The sequence below is a fragment of the Oryctolagus cuniculus genome, chromosome 6 (genome assembly GCF_964237555.1).
Source record: "Oryctolagus cuniculus chromosome 6, mOryCun1.1, whole genome shotgun sequence".
In the NCBI taxonomy this organism is placed as follows: Eukaryota; Metazoa; Chordata; class Mammalia; order Lagomorpha; family Leporidae; genus Oryctolagus; species Oryctolagus cuniculus.
This window is the reverse complement of record NC_091437.1, coordinates 94406841-94427833: the sequence shown is the minus strand read 5'-3', so window position 1 is coordinate 94427833 and position 20993 is coordinate 94406841. Positions and strand designations below refer to the sequence as shown.

At 40.1% G+C, this 20993-nt stretch overlaps 1 protein-coding gene across 1 annotated transcript in view; it reads right to left on the bottom strand.

The window, feature by feature from the left end:
• C6H8orf34 (chromosome 6 C8orf34 homolog) overlaps nt 1–20993 on the bottom strand; it is a 491602-nt gene that overhangs the window by 121178 nt on the left and 349431 nt on the right. Inside the window, 2 exon segments of the mRNA XM_002710514.5 lie at nt 3513–3589; nt 7090–7175. Of these exon segments, the coding sequence (XP_002710560.2) occupies nt 3513–3589; nt 7090–7175 (163 nt within the window).

Below are 20993 nucleotides of genomic sequence, written 5' to 3'. Positions count from 1 at the left end.
AGTTGATTAATGGGGAGAGGATAAGCACCCAAATCCAAATGCTGTCTTTTCCTCACTTAATATTCACAAAATGTGAAAGCAATATTTCCAGAAAAGATTAAGCCACTAGAGAAAAATGTTTCCAAGAGTCTCTTTCCCACTTATTAATATACAATACCCAACACAGAAAGTTGGCAAATAAAGGCAGCGAGTGTTGAAATTACCCTATAAGGCTTTCAACATTTGTGGCATATTTATATTTTTCAGGATATGACTCAAAATTTGCTTTGAAGTATTTTGTATTTCTTATAGTAAAGAAAAATTTTGTTTTGTTGTATTTTTCCATTAATATTTAGATGAAGTCACTTTTTTACTTGATTTACTAAAACTACTATCCCCTAAAATATCATAAAAGTATATTTTAGGGAATTTGCATCTAAGATATTACTATGACATAGTTAACCTTAAAAAATCCCATTTTCCTCAACATAAAAGCAACTACCTCTAGAAACTGCCATGTTAAGATCCTGATGTTCATTCACTCACCTGTATTGTTTCTATCTACCTATTTAAAAAATATTTAAATGGTAATTTGTCATCAAATGGAATTAGAGAATTTTAAGAATCTAAAATGATATAAATTTTGACCTGCAACAAATTTTTGACCTGAGAAATACTGTGTGAGCATTCTGGAAAGAGAAAAAAGTCTACAAGAGTCAATTTGAAATTACTCAGAAAAAATTTCTCAAGGTAAAGGTAACTTCTTTATTCTTGGTTTTTAGGTATTACTAAACAAGCCAAATGCTATGAACAGAATATATCTTGATTTTAGAATGTTATTAGAAGAAAGAATCTAACCGTATCTTTTTAAACAAGAGAGAGAAATATGGGCTCTGGTGGAATTCACAGCTGATAAAACAAAACTTTCCAAAAAGGTGATGAATGACAGATTATTGCAACATGAATGACAACAGCTTTTATCATCATGCAACCATGGAGATACACTAAAGTGTAAAAATGGCAGAACACTCTTTTAAAAAAAAAGTTAATGTAACCCTTGGTCATAATCTAAAACTAATATTTGCTCTAAGAACATGCCCCATTATATTCCTTGCTCTGTGAACACAATTGGGAAGTGTGGATTTGGTGGTAGTATAACTCACAGTTTACAAACAGATCTAAGCTATGAGAATATGCAGAGAGGAAGCATCAGGTACTGAAATTTTGAAAACGACACAACACAAGAATTGTTTCTTGGAACTGGCATGTTGGTGTAGCAGTAAAACTGCCTCCTGCAATGCCAACATCCTATATGGGTGCTGATTCCTGTCCTGACTGTTCCACTTCCAATCCAGCTCCCTGCTAGGCCTGGGAAAAGCGATGGAAAATGGTCCAAGTGTTTGGGCTCCTGCCATCCATGTAGGAAACCAGATGAAGCTCTTAGTTCCTGGCTTCGGCCTGACCCAGCACTGGCCATTGTGGCCATCTGGGGAGTGAACCAGTGGATGGAAGATATCTCTCTCTGTCTCTCTCTCTCTCTCTGTAATTCTGTAACTCTGATTTTCAAAAGTAAATAAATGTACCTTTTTAAAAAAAAAAGGAATTTTTTTTGGCTAAAAACTGTTAAGTCTCAGATGGGACATGCTGATGGCTTGTAACAGCTGGAGAGCAGTTAAGTGGAAGGATTAGATGGAAGCTTTCACCCCAGGAATTGAACCAGGACCATTGGCTGTAAGTAATTGATGAAGGATGGAAGGGAAAAAATCCTAATAAGAAGAAACAAACTGTTTCCAGAAGACACAAGAAAGCACTAGAAATATCCAGGATGTGCACTAGTTGGAAAATTTATTCTTGCTCAACTCCTGACCTCACTGCTCTTTCCTCTTTGGGACCCTGGACCAGCTCCTGAACGTCTGTGTTTTACTGCTTCCTCATTTATAAAATGGGTATGCCTGCACTGGAAGGAGATGTGGCAGCAGTTCAGAACACGAGGCAAGGAAGGGAAAGTGTTGAATAGATGGTCGCTATGGTTCTATTTCTAAATTTCTGCCATTTTATTATAAGGGAAATATTAATATTTTATCTCTTGGTGGGTAATTATTGTTTAATTATTTTATTCATTAAACTGGTCTGTATTGAGAGGCTTCTATGTTGTAGGTACTCTCCTAGGGGATACAAGAGCTAAAAAAATGGGTAAAAACTCTTGTTGTAGATCTTATATTATAGCGGAAAAAGACAACAAGACAAGTAAATTAAATAGGACATTAGCAGTGATAGGAGTTACACAAAAAAATAGATCTTATAGTGAAATAAAATAAACAAAACAAGCAAGTAAATACTATAGGACAGTAGCAGTGTAGAAAAATAAAGAAGCAAGGTCAAGGAAGCTTCAGTGAGAAAGCAATATATCAACAAAGACACACTAATTTCATCAGTCATTTTTAAAATCTATTTTATTATGAAATCCATTGAAAAACATGGTGCCCTTAAACAAATAGTATGAGCTAAATATTGTGGGTTGCATCATGTCTCCCTAAAATTCATATGTTGAAGTTCTAATCCCAGTACCTCAGGATGTGTTTGGAGATAGGGTCTTAAAGAAGTAATTAAGTTGAGTGAGATCGTTAGTGTGGATCTTGATTCAGTATGAGTGGTGACACCAGTGAGGTACAACTGAGGATGAAAGGAGACAGGATCAGATGGGTACAAAGGAAAGAAGAGAGCACGCAAGAGGAAGACAGCTACCTACAAGGCAAGGAGAGAGGCCTCAGAAGAAACCAGCCCCACCAACACTTTAATTTTGGACTTCTGCCTCCTGCATTGTGACAAACAAAAATGTTTATTGTTGAGGTTACCAAAGTCTGTGGTATATTGTTAATGCATCCCTAACAAATGAACACAGAGAATACAGAAGCATATGAATCCAGTCCCAAAAAGTATGTTTAAAATAATGCAATATTGCTTACTCATTTGTATAGCCACTCAGAACCTTTGGTAAACTTTTAGAGTTTATATAGCGATTTCAGATTTTATATTTTTTGCTTTAGCTTAAAATTGCATTTAAAATTCTTAAAACCAAGGTTTTACTTTTGATATACTCTAATGCAGAAAAAGTCTAATAAAAATATCACAAGCAGTACATAATTATGAAAAACATGTTTAAGTAACATATAAATTTTAGGGTAGGTAAAATACACATCTTTCTACTAAGATATACATCACTAAAGATATTGAAGTTTAAAATGGCAGCTCATAATCTTTTGAAATGTTAAAAAGACAACCAAGCAGCTAGTAATACCAGAACTTAACTTTTCCATCTTGTTCATGTCTTGGTAGAGTCTTGTTGTATTACTCTAATAACACTGGCCAGCTAGTGTAGCAACTACTTGGTGTGACAATGTGCAGAACACTGCATATACATTTGAAAATACTCTTTAATTTAAAGATTGCTATTTTTAATTCCTTTTTAATTTTCCTACTCATGAGATACACCAGTTCAGAGATTAAGAAAATAAGTAAATGAATATACTTACAGATCCTACTAATTTAGATACTTTCTGGAATTCTTCCTCCTCTTCCATTAGTGCTTCTTCAGGCCCAGGTAAAGAATCTATTTTGATTTACAAAATAAATAAATAAATTATGGTCACATTATTGCTTAATAGTTCTCATACATAAACCTATTGGTGAGAGGCATTTTAAAGTGACTGAAGGGTGAGTGTTTGGCATAACAGTTAAGACATTGCTCGCAATGCCCACATCCCATATCAAAGTGCCTGGGATGGAGTCCTGGCTCCATTCCTGATTCCAGTAGACTGCTAATGCACATCCTGGGAGGCAACAGGTGAGGCCTTAAGCACTGAATCTTTACAACCACAAGAGAGACCCAGATGGACTTCCAGGCTCCTGGGTTCAACCTAGCACAGCCTCTAGCTGTTCAGAGCATTTGGGGAGTGAAGCCACAAATAAACACTTTCTCTCTCTCCCTTTCTTTCCCCTTTCAAATAAATGAATGAATACAGTGATTGAATTAGTTGTCAAAATATCACAATGTTTGTGAAGCAGAGTGCAGAATGAAATTTATGTAGCATGAAGACAACTTACAAAAATCCTAAGTATTCCTAATTAAGAAGTTCCCAGTGAAGTCATAATTGCGCAAGAGCTCAAATTATCTTATTTGGTCAAATAAACACTTTCAACATTCTTTCTCTCAAGGAATTCACTTGAATACATTTACAGCATTGATATTTAACAATAACAAGCATTCATAGAGAGAACACATTGGTAACAATGGTTTTATATTCTGTTCTGTTTTTGTCTTGGTTGAATTTTCCTTGTTATGAGTCCATGCTCAGTGAGATCTATCATGTAGCAAAGCTCATAGAGTTTAACACGGAGGGACAACCATAAGTAGCCAGAGATTTGAAAACTTAAATATCAGATTGAATTGAAAGCTACTAAGTGGAGTGCACCCTGCCAATTAGTCCAAATCCAATGATAGAATGCCAATCTAACTAGCTGCTTACAGGCGATATACAAAAGGAAAACAAAATCTTGGGGGGCTGGCACTGTGGCATTGCAGGTAAAGCTGCCACCTGTGGTGCCATCATCCCATATGGATGTTGGTTCAAGTCCCAGCTGCTCCACTTCCAATCCAGCTCTCTGCTATGGCCTGGGAAAGCAGAAGATGACCCAAGTCCTTGGGCCCCTGCACCTGTGTGGGAGACCCTGCAGAAGCTCCTGGCTCTTGGCTTCAGCTCTGCTCAGCTCTGGCTGTTGCAGCCATCTGGGGAGTGAACCATCGGATGGAATACCTCTCTCATTCTTTTCTCTCTCTGCATCTTTCTCTCTATAACTCTGCTGTTCAAATAAATAACAATCAGGAGAGGAGAGGAGAGGAGAGGAGAGGAGAGGAGAGGAGAGGAGAGGAGAGGAGAGGAGAGGAGAGGAGAGGAAGGGAGGGGAGGGGAGGAAACATTGAGGTTAACTCCATGTTTTCAAAGTGTTCTAAGGGACCAGCGCTGTGGCATAGCAGGTTAAGCCACCACCTGCAGTGCCCGCATCCCATATGGGCACCAGTTCTAGTCCCAGCTGCTCCACTTCCAATCCAGCTCTCTGCTGTGGCCTGGGAAAGCAGTAGAAGATGGCCCAACTCCTTGGGCCCCTGCACCTGCATGGGAGACCCAGAAGAAGCTCCTGGCTCCTGGCTTTGGATAGGAGCGGCTCGAGCTGTTGCAGCCTTTTGGATAGTGAACCAGCGGATGGAAGACCTCTCTCTCTCTCTCTCTCTCTCTCTCTCTCTTTCTCTCCCCTTCTCTCTCTGTGTAACTCTGAATTTAAAATAAATAAATAAATCTTTAAAAAGGCAAAGTGTTCTGAATACATTGCTTATTAACAGCAATTGGTAGATGCGTCTGTATAATTTTGTTCTGACTTCTCTGGAGAAATTTTTTTCTGTAAGTTATATGATGTTCAAAATACAAGGGAGTACTTCTTAGATATTTTCTTAAGATATATTTGTCTATTTGCTTGAAAACCAGAGGTAGAGATAGGTCTTCCATTCACTGCTTCACTCCCCAAATGTCTGCAACACCTGGGGTTGTGCCAAGCCAAAGCCAAGAGCAAAGAATTCCATACAGGTCTCCCACTTGGCTGGTAGGGGACCCAAGTACTTGAGTCATCATCTGCTGCCTCCCAAACACATTAGCAGAGTGCTAGATCAGAAGCAGAAGTGGAGGCAGACTCTGATCCACACACTCCCATATAGGATGTGGGCATCCCGATGGTGGCCTAACCTGCTATGCCACCTGCCACTTGCCCCGTAAGATATTTTTCAATCTTATAGGAGTTAATGGTAAAGAAGTCTCTCAATTTTTCATCTACTACAAAATTTATCTCTTCTCATTTTTAGAATAAGAAATGAAAGCAAGGGAAGTTGAAGCAATTTTGTCAAAAACCAAGTCTCTAGCAGCACTTTCACTAGAAATTTGGCTTGTGGTTACCTGAACAACCTTTTAGGAGTAGAAATCTATAGACTGTATCACAATGGCTAACTTCATTGAACTTCTTCCTGGCATTATTTTACTTTTGCTGCTTGCAACACAACAGGTTTTTATGTGCATAATTATCCTACACATAGAAATACTATTTCTTGAGCCAGTTTCAATATTAACATAAAAATCATATTAGTTATAAAGATTATATTGAATAAAAATTGACATAAAAGTCACATTAGAGTTTTTGGATAGTGTCAATTATATCCAGTTATTAGATCCTGTGATTCTGCCAAGTAGAAAAGAATGTACTAAATCAGAAACTTGTATTTTTTAACTTGCTGATTAGATCTACTAACATTTGAGTGTAAAGAATGCAGGATATAATTATGTCAAGGAAAGATATTAAACTTAATAACTACATTTTTAATGAATATAAGTATGTTTAATCAACAGCATATTATTGATGCAGTTTCCCAAGATTTTATTTTTCCTAAAACATTCAAATCCCTAAAGTTCTCAATAATTATATAAATAAAATGCTGAAAGATATTTATCTGCATATTGATAGATTGGAGTGGTTTTGATGGAATTTAAACATTTAATGAGCAAGTTGTTAAATAGCATCTGTCTAGCATCTTGTTTTGTTTTTGGCATGATGGGGAGCACAAGAAAACCTTAAGAATCCTCTAATTCAATTGAAGCAATTCAAAAGCAATTAGGGGATGAGACAAAGGAAACACTGGAGTGTGCTAAACATCAGTGAGCCACAACACGACCTTACGGATGACCTAAATAAGCAAGAGAGAAGAAAAAGAACTTTGTCAGGGAAGAATAGCCCAAGTGAAAAATACAAACACTAGCTTAACTGTGAGGAGCAACTCAGATGATTCTGGAAGCTAAGGGAGCATCAACAAAAAGCCAGTCTGGGACATTCATTGTTGCTAGTGAGGCAAGGCTCAACTTCCATTGTCAGGGTTAAAGGTCTATCCTAAGAATGTGCCATGACATTAGTACAATAACAGATTTGAGTATGTATATATACTTTATTTCTTTCATTTTTTTGTCTTTGAGTTCGCCTAAAACAATAATAAGTATTGGTAGACTTAAAACTTACCCAAAGAATCTGGGATTATTTCATCCGGAGAATGAAGTATTTGTAATGTCTCCTCTGTTCTTTCTGCCAGGCTGTCTCCCTGAAGCCTAGATAATTAAAAAAGATTCTTAAGGCACGTCTGAATATTAAATCATGACATATGAAATGCATACTGTGAAGCACATGACTGTGAACTTCTGGACTCTAAAATCAGACATATTTCTTTAAAGTAGAAATACAAGTTTACTAAAGACATTTTAAGATAGGGGTTTGGAGACGGCGCCGTGGCTCAACAGGCTAATCCTCCGCCTTGCGGCGCCAGCACACAGGGTTCTAGTCCCGGTTGGGGCGCCGGATTCTGTCCCGGTTGCCCCTCGTCCAGGCCAGCTCTCTGCTGTGGCCAGGGAGTGCAGTGGAGGATGGCCCAAGAGCTTGGGCCCTGTGCCCCATGGGAGACCAGGAGAAGCACCTGGCTCCTGGCTTTGGATCAGCGCAGCGCGCCGGCTGCAGCACACCGGCCGCGGTGGCCATTAGAGGGTGAACCAACGGCAAAGGAAGACCTTTCTCTCTGTCTCTCTCTCTCTCACTGTCCACTCTGCCTGTAAAAAAAAAAAAAAAAAAAAAGATAGGGGTTTGGTGGCTGACTCTGTGGCATGAAAGGTATGAAAGGTAAAGCCTGCAGTGTAAGCATCCCATATGGGCACCAGTTCCAGTCCAAGTGGTCATCACCTGGGAAAGCAGTGAAAGATGGTCCAAGTGCTCGGGGCCCTGCACGAATGTGGGAAACCTGGAAGAAGCTCCTGGCTACTGGTTTCTGGCTCAGATGAGCCCAGCTCCAGCTGTTGTGACCATCTGGGGAGTGAACCAGTAGATGGAATCTCTCTCTCTCTCTCTCTCTCTCTCTCTCTCCCCACCCCCTCCTTCTCTCTCTGTATTGCTAATTTTCAAATAAATAAATAATTTTTAAAAAAGATAGACTTTTTGCTGTTCTCACCATTGAGAGAGTTCTACCTTTCCTCTTATTTACCCAACATGGTTAGTCTAGGAAGAATCAGATTTTCTTCTCTGCATGACCAAGGAAGTTCTATGAGCAATGTCGGCAGTGCAACTGCAAAGCAGGACTGAATGGAAGGAGAACAAGAGTCAAGACACACAAGCTTACCTAATTTCAGGGTGCAGATGCAGGAGGCATGGGTGTGTTTACAAAGTCACAGAGAACTCCATCAAACACAGATCTCCAAAGAACTCACCTGACCTTAAACCAACCTGACCCATGTACCTGTGGAGTGAAGACTCCTAATGTGTGTTACTGCCTGCCCAGGCTTCCAGAGACACTAGACCAGCTTCAGGAGAGGAAGATTCTGGAGGTACTTTTATGGCATTATATTTCTGAGCTTCCCTATCCTCTTCTCTAGAGTGTGAAAAATGAACTCAAAGTCACTGCAAGTCGCAGTGTATATTACACTCTGAGACCATATGATCCAAGGAGGTATAGCTCAACAATACATTTTGGAACTATGTCTTGGGAACTGTAAAATAAATACATCTCTGCTAATGATAGAGGACAACACATCAAAGAATCCAGAGACTAGAAGTTTCTACCAGTGTCATACTTCTTTCTTGTATATAGCTAATGGTGAATGACCTTCAGGAGAGAATTAACAAATATATGTCATATAACATTTAAATTTTTTAAGTATAAGAACAATCAATAACTATATGGTACTCAAATGTTAAAATTCTCACTTTTCTTTTATATACCACAGTGGAATCAAATAAAAATACACTTTTGACCTTTACAAATTCTACCATATTTACATATCTCTTTCTTTATCTTTTTGTGTAATTATAAATACCATAAATTATACATGTATTTTTATTTTTATATTATTATATTACATATTACCTTCTAAATATAAAACTGTATTTAATGTATTTTATCAATTAAAGAAAAATTCTCAAGGGGGTTTTGGTCAGCTATAAGTGGTTTTATATATTTAATTTACTTTTTAAAATTTACTTGGGAAACACACCTGTTCCGATAAATTAATTAGTTATATTTATGTAAGATATTTCCTACTGTTTTCTCTCTATTTTTACTCACTTCCAGTAAATAAGAGAGTTACTTCAATAATAAGAAATATCAACAGTCGGCACTGTGGTATAGTAGGTTAAGTCTCTACCTGAGGCATGTGCATCCCATATGGATGCCAGTACTATAAGTCCTGGCTGCTCCTCTTCTGATCCAGCTCTCTGCTGATGGCCTGGGAAAGCAGTGGAAAAGGCCCAAGAACTTGGGCCCCTGTACCCGCGTGGGAGACCTGGAGGAAGCTCCTAGCTCCTGGCTTCGGATCTGCACAGCTCCAGCTGTTGCGGCCATTTGGGGAGTGAATATGGAAGACCTCTCTCTATGTCTCTCCCTCTCTCTGTCTGTAAGTCTGCCTTTCAAATAAGTAAATAAATCTTTTAAAAATATATCAAATATAATTTTTGATCTCTCTTTGTCTAGGACCACTCAAAGTTTATCAAAGAGATAAGTTATATAGGTATGTCAGATATTGAAAAAATTAAGTAGAAATTATGATTAAAACTTCATACTAAGCTCCAACACATTCCAGTACTTAATTTTAGATAAAAGACCTAGTAGAAAAATAAATCTCTAAAAAAGGCAGAAAGAAACAAGACACACAAATTATGTTGTATTATTTTGCTCATTGCATGCATCAGTAAAACAAAATATTTAACATAATGCTTAATTAACATGCTCAATAGTAAGCCAAATATTGTAGAGATAAGAAGGAATAATAACTGCTCTTGATTTCACAGAATTCTCAATCTAGCCGAGTTGAAAAGACAAATGTCCATGAATAAAAACCTAGCAAATTGGGTGGCCTTGAGCTGGCTCATCTTTGTCCAAACACTGCCCTGCAGATACCTCAAGAGTGGAGTTTACCGTGACTTGGCACCAGCTCCTTTGTGGAATGCTTCACAGCCCTGCTATCCGTGAGTGCTCTGCCAATGTTTCCCAGCTGAAACCCACACAGCACTCCCTCTGTAAGAGGTTAATGGGCGCTGTGCAAACAAGGGCTGTGTGGGCAAGTCCGGGAAATACAGCTTTAAAAAGTTAAATTGCTTTTTGTTGTTTTGTTTTTTCACTACAAGAGTTTTACTCATACTCCTAAGCTCCGTTCTCTTTGCTTAGTAAAACCGCTCTTCCTACTCCTCTCTGTCAGACTGAGATCCCTTCCCTGCTAAGGATATTCAAATGTCCCCTTTTCCAAAAGATGCTGCCTGAACCCATGACTTCAGATAACAGTGGATGATTTAAATTAGCCTTTCTTCTCTTTGCTCACAGACTAAGCTCAGGCTCAAAATGTTCTTTTTCAACCCAAGTATCTGGATCTATTTACTAATCTCAAAGTCTCTTGGGGACCTTCCCCCCCCACTTCACCCTCCCCTAACCCAAGGCCAAACCTTTCGAAACTGCTCCATGCCAGAAGTCTACAAATCTAATGTTCTATTCTCTGACAACAAACTTACCTCCTTTGGGCTCTTTCACAATCTGTTTTATTTATTTTTTTAAGATTTTATTTATTTTATTTGAGAGGTAGAGTTACAGAGAGTAAGAGGGAGAGACAGAGAAAAAGGTCTTCTTTCCATTGGTTCACTCCCCAAATGGCCACAATGGCCAGAGCTGTGTCGATCTGAAGCCAGGAGCCAGGAGCCTCTTCCGGGTCTCCCACACAGGTGCAGGGGCCCAAGGACTTGAGCCGTCTTCTACTGCTTTCCCAGGCCATAGCAGAGAGCTGGATTGGAAGAGGGGCATCTGGGACTTGAACCGGAGGCCATCTGGGATGCCAGTGCCACAGGTGGAGGATTAACCTACTGCACCACTGCGCCGGCGCCTCACAATCTGTTTTAGCACGGTCTCTTGGACCAGTTGTACATCTTCATTTCTCTGTTTTCTCCGGATATCCAGTCCCTGCTGATTTGCTTCCTTCCCTAATCAACTAAGACTTATTGTCTCTTAAGAGTCCTTGCACTCTGTGCCTCAGTCATCTTGTCCAATCAGACTCCAGTCCTGTAGGAATCTACCACTTTCCTGCACATGTGCAGCTGAATACTGAAGACACTCATGCCACTCAAAGAGAATTCACTGCTAAGTACAAATCAGTGATCTCCAACTTTAAACGTGGGCTTCTTGGTTTTGTTTTTTCTTCCTTTCCTTTCAAGATCTATTCAACAACATCACCTCTTTTCTATGTGATCCAGAAAAAAACATGCAACCAGGAATAAAGATCTTCAACTCCCCTTCACACAACACCTCCAGAATTATTTTATCCTGACCCAGATTCCTTGCAATCCAGTTCACAGAAGGTAAAGTCCTGTATTTCCACCAAGCTGATGAATTTGGATTCTGTTGTCTCATCTCCATCTTGGACCTCCATCTATTTAGTCCACATCAACTCAAACACCAGTATTCAACATGTTTATCTCCACCGCATATTTTTCAACAACATATGAGCAAGTTCACTTACTTTTCAGCTTAAGAAAAGTAAACACACAAATAAAATCCCACCCACAAGTAGCTCAACTAAAACCTATGGCTGCTGCCTTTTCATATCTGTTGTTCTCTGAGACAAACTCCTAAAATATTTTTCTTTTGGGGCAATTGTGGCCGCATAGAGGGTTAAGCCTCTGCCTGCAATGCTGGCATCCCAATACAGGCGCTTGTAAGAGTCCCAGCTGCTCCACTTCAGATCAAGCTCTGTACTAAGGTGCCACAGATGGCAGCAAAAGATGGCACCTGCCACCCAGTGGAAGATCCAGATGAAGGTCCTGGCTCCTGGCCTCTAGCTTTGGCCTAACCCAGCCCTGATTGTTGCAGCCATTTGGGGAGCGAACCACTGTATAGAAGATCTCTCTTTTTGTCTCTCTTACTCTCTCTGTAACTCTGCCTTTCAAATAAATATTTTTTAAAAAGTCTTCTTTCAATGCCTTCACTTGCACAGTTTCTGTATCCTCCTCAACCTGTTTTGATTTGCTTTGTGCCTCTGCCACTGAAAAACTGACCTGCTAATTGTCATCTACAATGGACACAATTTAGATACTATCCTTATTTAATGGTGTTTGAATACCTCCCGTTTCTTGAGGCTGTCACTGCTAGCTCTCTGTAGTCCCTCCCTCCAGCATCACTCTTTGGTAGGGTCTCCGGTCTTTGCAGATTTTTAAATATTTATCCTCTCAGCTGTATCTGTTGCACCTCATTTCTTACTCTACATCATCTTCCTGAATTGTCTGATCTAGCCTTATGATTTTAATCATGTAAAGGTTGAGGTTTTTCAGATCTTTATCTAAATCCTCAGTTCAAGATTGACATATACAAATTCTTGCACAGCAATTTACTTGAATATAGCAAGCACCTTAAAAGCAACACTTCTAAAAGAAAATTATCGTCATTATCATTCTGCCTCTCAATATACCTGAGTAATTAATCCCAGTCTTACTAATTGCACTTCCAGAAATGATTTCTTGAATTTATCAGTTCTTTGTACTATCACTATAGTATTACTGCTCTTTTTTTTATTTTTCTAGATTATTGTTCAGTTTTCTAACTTGGAAACCTGCCGTCCCAAATTCCAATTTCCATATGGCTACCAGAGTGTTTAAAAACATAAATACAATAATATTACTTCCATGCTTTAAGTATTTTAGTGTTTTAAGTATTTTAACCTTAGTATTTTTACTAGGTTCATGGACAAACTTTAGGGGAATCACAGTAATTCACAATGCATAGAATAAAGAGCTTTTGGCTGGATGTGATCCATTTTGAGAGCCAGTACTTTTAACCAATTTCTCTACATAATTCTTGACATAAAGGGGTTTCATAACTACCATTTTATTGGCTTCTCATCACCTATAGGAAGAGTTATGGTTTCCTTAGCAAGTTGTGGGCCTCTCTATTGCATAATGCTTACATCTGTCGGCACATTCATCCTATCGGGTATTCCACCGTGAATTTTATACAACATAACATTCAAGCTGCTTTCATGCTTTTGCAGATAGCATTACTAAGTTTCTTTGCCACTAGACTATTATCTCTGGCAGCATTTACTCACTCCTATTCTCCTCCTTTTCACTATTTAGCATATTCTTAGTTTTTTATTCTAGATTCTTCTCTTTTCAGAAGATTTTCTTCCATAAGTCTTAGCACCCGCTTAAATCTTTACCATAGTACTTTCCTTGATGTATTTTAATTGTCTATTTTAAAAATCCACGTTTGTCAACACATTGTAAGTGTCTTAAAGGCAAGAAGTTTGCTCTTCATATTTGTAATGTCCCTAAAGTCTAGCTTAGAACAATGTTGGTACATTGTAAATTTTAAAAGAGATGGTTTAAGGTATTTTTAGTGATCATTTCACCTTGAAAATAAAGAAAGGAAAATTTGACCCAGCTTATGTATGGGGAATATTTTATGCAATACCATGGATACTACAGTTTTGATTATATTTCTCTTAAAAGTGGTAAAAATTATCTTGCATATATTTTGAGTTAAGTAGTTACTTGCCTGGTTTATCCTAATACAGAGGCTTATAGATGTATTGTAAGATCTAGGAGGCAAGCATGAGGGACTCAATGTGAAACATACAAAGAAGAAATCCAATACTTGGATGGAATTTTGGATAATTATTATACAAGTGGCTGTTACACAATCTTATAAAATTTTCTAAAGATACTACTGAGATGTGTTCACCTGAAGGATGAAAAGGTAAAACCTTTATCTTTAGGCGTGGGGTCAAGGGTGGTCTTTGAACACTGATACCCCTAAATTTTTTAGATACAAGTACTTTAGTGTTGAATGTCTTCCATTTGCCATCCTAGCTCAGAAAATAAGCTCTCAGGTGAAATGCTGAAGGCTGCACCTGACAAAGCTGGTTGCCACAGCTTAAAGCATGTGCAGGAATAACTGTCAAGAAGAGGCGAGGCAGAGTATCCAAAAGTGGACTGCAGGGCTCTGGCCCCATGATGTACTGGGTAAAGCTGCCACCTGCAGTGCCGGCATCCAATATGGCTGCCGGTTCAAGTCCTGGCTGCTCCACTTCCAATCTAGCTCTCTGCTATGGCCTGGGAAATCAGTAGACAAGGGCCCAAGTCCTTGGGCCCCTGCATCCACGTGAGAAACCCAGAAGAATCTCCTAGCTCCTGGCTTTGGATGGGCTCAGCCATCCAAAGCAGCGATCTGAGGAGTGAACCAACGGATGGAAAACCTTTCTTTCTCTATATGTCTGCCTCTCTGTAACTCTGCCTTTCAAATAAATAAATAAATCTTTTAAAAAAAGTGGACTGCAGGGGCTGGTGTTGTGGCATAGTAGGTAAAGCCACCACCTACAATGCTAACATCCCATACGGGCACCTGTTTGAGTCCCAGCTGCTCTACTCATAATGCAGCCCCTTGCTAATGGCCTGGGCAAAGCAGAAGAAGATGGCCCAAATACTTGGGCACCTGCCACAGATGTGGCAGACCCAGATGGAGTTTCTGGCTCCTGGCTATGGCCTGGCCCAGCCCTAGCTACTGCAGCCATTTGGGAGAATGAACCAGCAGATGGAAAATGAATCTGTGTGTGTGTGTGTGTGTGTGTCTCCCTTTCTCTCTGTTGCTCTTTCAATAAGTAAATACATCTTTTTTAAAAATTAATGAATCAGATCTAATTTTATATTGTCCAGTGAAAATGATTAGAGGAAACATTGTAAAACAATCTATATAGAAGTTCATGAGTCATTAATCACTTTCCACCAATTCTTAACAGTGAAAAAATCAATGAAAGATTATGTTCACAAAGATTATTGTGCCTATCATTATCATAATATCCATCACATGTGATGATCAATAAATATTCATTAAATAAATGTTGCTAAATTGCCCCCAGAATCTTAAGAATATACATCAGGAAAATGGACCAGTCAAGAAAAAAATATCAGAATTTATTCTGGGGATTCGTAGCAGTGATTAAATTTTTGCTACCTCGTGATATTTTGAGATACAACTGACTGTAATATTTCACTCAGTAAGGAAAAGTAAAGAAACTGAAAACAGGGCCCATTGAAACTAAGTCCTGAAACACAAGGATTGGTTAAAACACACGCTCATCAGCTATATCCATTCTGAGAGGGAAGTTTTAAATACAGTTGGAGGAGAAAAGGAAAGGTGATTTGTACCTTTTTTTTTTTTTTTTTTTGACAGGAAGAGTGCACAGTGAGAGAGAGACAGAGAGAAAGGTCTTCCTTTGCCATTGGTTCACCCTCCAATGGCCGCCGCGGCCGGCGCACTGCGCTGATCCCATGGCAGGAGCCAGGTATTTCTCCTGGTCTCCCATGGGGTGCAGGGCCCAAGGACTTGGGCCATCCTCCACTGCACTCCTGGCCACAGCAGAGAGCTGGTCTGGAAGAGGGGCAACTGGGACAGAATCTGGCACCCTGACCGGGACTAGAACCCGGTGTGCCGGCGCTGCAAGGCAGAGGATTAGCCTAGTGAGCCGCGGCACCGGCTGTGATTTGTACCTTTTAAGACCAGTGGCTGGACAGCTCTCTGCTGTGGCCTGGGAGTGCAGTGGAGGATGGCCCAAGTCCTTGGGCCCTGCACCCCATGGGAGACCAGGAGAAGCACCTGGCTCCTGGCTTCGGATCAGAGCGGTGCGCCAGCCACAGCGTGCCGGCCGTGGCAGCCATTGGAGGGTGAACCAACAGCAAAGGAAGACCTTTCTCTCTGTCTCTCTCTCACTGTCCACTCTGCCTGAAAAAAAAAAAAGAAAAAAAAAAAAAGACCAGTGGCTGGAGTGGAATGGGTGAGAGGATGAATAGTAAGTGTAGACAAAGAGGCAGCTAAGATTACATCAATCAGGATATACCACAACATCATCTAAACATTTGGTGGTATTCCCTGATAGAAATGGGTATCCATTGGAGGCTTTGGAAACAGAAAAGTAGAGGCAACATTTGGTGCAGCAGTTAAGATGCTACTTGGAAACAAGGAAAGAAAAAAAGAAGATGCTACTTGCGATACTTGCATCCATTGTGTTAGTGCCTGATTCAAGTCCTTGCTCTTCTGCTTCCAATCCAGCTTCCTGCTAATATATCCTGGGAAGCAGCAGATGATGGCTCGAGTACTTAAGTCCCTGGACAGAACTCCTGGCTCCTAGCTTCAGTCTGGCCTAGCCCAGGGTACTGCAGGGAGTGAACCACTAGGCATAAATCATATTCTCTCTCTCCCTCTATCTCTCTCTCCCCCTTTCTTCTCCCTCTTTCAAATAAAGTGAAAATAAATGAATAATGTATTTATGTATTTTTTAAAAATAAACAGATGGGTAGCATGATCATGTTTGCTTCAAAAACAATCACTCTGCCTGCTGTGTTGAAGATGGCCCGTCCAGGACAAGCAAAAATGCCAGAAGAATCAATTTTACAGCAATCTTGGTAAGAGATCAGTATGGCTGATGCAAGGAAGCCTTGAAAGAGGTGGTAAGAAGGGGGCTGGTTCTGGATAAATTCTGGAGCTGCAACCTGATTTATGTCCTGAAAAATGAAATTTAAGATGTGACAAAAGGGAGAGGAAAAAATAAATGTTTAAAGTTTTTGATCTGAGCAACTGAACTGATCATGTCCTCATTTGCTGAACTCTGGAAAACTGACAAAGATTTGGTGGGGATTCAGTGGAATCTGGTTTGGGACAGGGCAAGTTTAAAATGCATTTAGATGTGTAGATAAAGATGTAGAAAGCAGTTGAATAATCAATCCTGTGGTGATGTTGAACAAGGGCTTGGAGAATAATACATAAGCTTTGCTTTTAGTAGGTCCAAAATCTTAACACAGAACATCAATATATGATAAACTACAATTAAATTCAGCAATTTTGGATACATGATTTTCTGCTTCACTGAAAAATAAATAGTATGTCAATTACATCATAGGAGCCATATAAACAGTGGGGTTTTAAGAAATTTGGAACCATTTCTTTCAAAGAAAAAATTAACTTATCTTTTCCCTCTAACATCTAGTTTTAACTCACAAAGGCTCTTTGTTAGCTGTCTTCACTGAGTTACTTCTTAGTCTCCTTCTAAATGTTAATTTTCCATTTTAGAATTTCTCCACATTTGTTTTCTAATGGGAAGTCTAACAATTTAGTGTCACTTATTCAATGCTGAGGTCTTAAAAAGATCAAGATCATCATGAGCATCAAAAATGTATGGGGGACCTTCAAAGACTAAGCTCTTCTGGAGCCCTGAGCTTGTGATCTGGCATGAGACCTACCTGTTTGTGCCTGACTTCCCAAAGACTGTAAGTTTCCTGAGGTCTGGGACCAGGCCCGATATTCCCTGCACCACCAGGTCCTTGCATGCATTCCACCACCTTTCCCCTGAACAACTACGGAACTCAAAGATGTTTACTCAGCATTTGAGTGGTTCCTTTCTTACTCTTGAAAAAAATCACCACTGCCTTATGAAACATTGACTTCCTCCTCTCCATGCCCATATTCTTTAAAGAATTAGCAGGATGTCCTTCCTCCCACTCTGTTTCCTAAACCCACCTACTCCACCTCGCTGTTCTATTAAAATTTCTTTGAGAGTCAGAGAGGGAGACAGAGAGAGGCCAAGGGGAATCTTTCATCTGCTGGTTACCCAAATTCCAACAACAGTTGGATTTGGCCCACACTGAAGCAAGTAGCCAGGAGTTCAACTGAGGTCTCCCATACGGGTGGCAGGGACTTGAGCCATCACCTACTGCCCTCCAGTAGGCACATTAGAGAGGAACTGGAATTGAAAGCAGAGCTGGAATTCAAACCCAGGCACTCTGACATGGGATGTGGGCATCCCAAGCAGTGTCTTAACCGCTGAGCTACACTTCTACTCACTCCTCTCTTTGTGCCTTGATCATTCCAGCTGGACCCTTTGGTTTATGTTCTGCTTGCTTTGATTCTGTCCTTGGCAGCACTTCCAGGTCCTCAGACACTGCTCCACCTTCCAGGGTCTCCTTTGCTAAGAGAAACCATTCAGCAGTACCTAGATTTCCTTTTGTATTTTAGTGTGTTCTTCTAGATATTCTCCTTTCTTCTAGCACTCATCTGTGCAGACTCTTGCTATTGTGAAATTCTTGCTGTTGGTGTTGAGGGAAGCTAAGTAATGAATCAAGGTAAAGTTTTTTGTTTTTGTTTTTGTTTTTCCTGAAAGCAATGGAACATGACATTCTCTCTCACGTGAGGGCTTTTCTTAAACGTTACTTATTAGATTCACTCCCTCCTTCTGAAGAACCTCTGAACACCACCACTAAAATATAATGATTGATGATGACATAGAGATTTTAAAAACACGCTTCTTCCTGTTAAATTTTCCTTTTATTTCCTATCTCCCAAAAGTGAGATACGGGTCTGCAGACTATCTTTAGTGCTCTAATCAAATCTGCACTGCTCTCATTCACACAGGATGGCAGACATGTAGCTGCCTCTTATCTGGGCTGCTAATTACCTTCCTGGCCGAGGCTTAAGAATTTTAAAATAAGTACTCATGAGAATAGATTTGCTCTGGTTTTGATCTCTTCTGCTTGACCTCAAACCAGATGTAAAAATGTCAGCCCCAAATGAGGTAGAGGAGATGAGGCACAGAACAGGCCTGGGAATCACTACACCAGATTTTCCAGCTGATATAATCAGATTGTGGGCCACTGACTCACCACACACATTGACCAGATTATTATGTGCACAAAAGGCTGATGCTAAGGACATCCCAACTTTCCTAAATTCTTAAGGATGAGAAAGGATGATGTTAAATTGCCTCTGGAGCCAAAGAAATTCCAGGGAAAAGAGGCCAAACATGAAATGTTTGGGCTGGAGATAGCCCAGGGCCCTGGAATCAGCATGCTTCCTTAACAACCACTGTTCATGCACATCTTTAATTCCATGTCATGTCCATAAGAGGAAGCAGTGCTATGTGGGCATGCTTTCAATTTTTCATCCTCCCCACAAGTGGGCCCTTGGTAAAAATCTATCCAAATGGAAAGACACAGTTAAGGTTCGTATTTGTTTTCTGTAGGATAGTGGTTCTTAAATTTTGGGATGCCTTGGAATTTCCTCAAGCATTTCTTAAAGTACAGGTTACCGAGCTCCAATCACAGAATTTCAGGTTCAGAAAGTTTAGGGCACAGCATAAAATCTCGTGCTTCAGGGGCCAACATTGTGGTGCAGAATTTAGCTGCCCATTGCAACACCAGCATCACATAACCTGGGTGCGAGTTGGAGTTCCCGCTCCTTTCTTCCAATCCAATTCCTGCTAATGTGCTTGGGGAAGGCCCCAGAAGACGGCCCAAGTCATTGGGCCCCTGCTATCCATGTGGGAGACCTGCATGGAGTTTGAAGCGCCTACCTTTGACCTGGTTGCACCTTGGCTATTCTGGTCACCTAGTGGGGGTGAACCAGTGAATGAAAGATCTCCCCCTCTCTCTCTCTTTCTGCCTCCCCTCTGCCTTTCAAATAAATACATCTTTAAAAAAAAATCTAGGCTTCTAACAAGTTCCAGGTGGTGCTGATACTGCTAGTGAGTGATTCTATCTTTAGAAGATTTATTTATTTATTTGAAAGGCAGAGAGTTGTAAAGAAATGGAGAGACAAAAATCTTCTATCCATTGCTTTACTCCTAAAATGGCCACAAGAGCCAGGCCAAAGCCAGGAGCCTGGAACTCCATCTGGGTCTCCCATGTAGGTGGCAGGGTCCCAAGAAGTTGGATCATTTTCTGTTGCTTTGCCATGCACATGAACAGGGAGCCAGTGGAAGTGGAACAGCCAGGACTCAAACCAGCATTCATATGGGATGCTGGCATTGCAGGCAAAGGCTTAATGACTGTACCACAACACTGGCCCCAAGTAATGTTTTCTTTACAGCTATGGAATGAGATAGACCTTTCTACCCATCCTCACTGCTGTAGTGTGGCAGCAGACACAGAATGCCAAAAACAGAGAAGACTCTACCAGAGAGTGTAGGTGTTTACTTTCTCTATCTGGCTGAGTAATGACTTCTGGCTAAACACCTAATTGTATTCCCACATATGTTATGATTTGGTCTTCCTGGAGTCTGATTCCACTTGAGCTCAGGATGCCGCATACTTCACGTAATCCAGAGAAGTTTCAGGCAGCAGATATCACGTTCAGCAGCAGCTGTGAGGAGTCTTGTTAAAGTGCTGATTTCTAGCAGGTTGAAAAATGGGCCTGTGTGCAGAGCCAAAACACCCTTTTGAAAAGTCGCCAAAACTGTCATTCTCTCCTTATTCCATTCCCTCCTTTAATCAGGGACCCCTTATTCATGGTACTAAAACCGAGGGCTGCCTCACATATGTAGATCATGGGAGACCACCCCGTTTTTTGTGCATTTTTTGGAGGCATCTGTTAGATAGCTGTTCCCTTTGTATGTAGCTGATCGCTCTTTCTCTCTGGGAGTAGAGACAAACTCAACAATTTTGGACTTTTCCACACCACAGCACAAGAGGGAAAGTGTGTCATGCTGCCTTGGTAAGATGACTTAAGTTCCTTTCATTGGTTTTTGCATTTCATAAGATTTAGAAAAATTGATATTAAATTGTGATAACTTGAAGAATTAGAAGGTATCCTGAAATTTCCCAATTAATAGGAATATTATTTTGAATCAAAGACAGGTGAGATGTTAATAGGGTTCTATCTGCCCATAAATGGCAATTTAAAGAATGTTCCCAATGATATGTAATATTATAAATATGAATGAATTGCTACTAGATATGGAGCCAGCATGAAGAAATGAATCAGGGGAGGCCTCATAGCAATCATTGCTGGAACGTTGTACGCCCTTGTGGACTGGAGATAGAGGAATTCCCAGAAAACTCTAGAGGGTAAGGACAGAGGACAGGAAAAA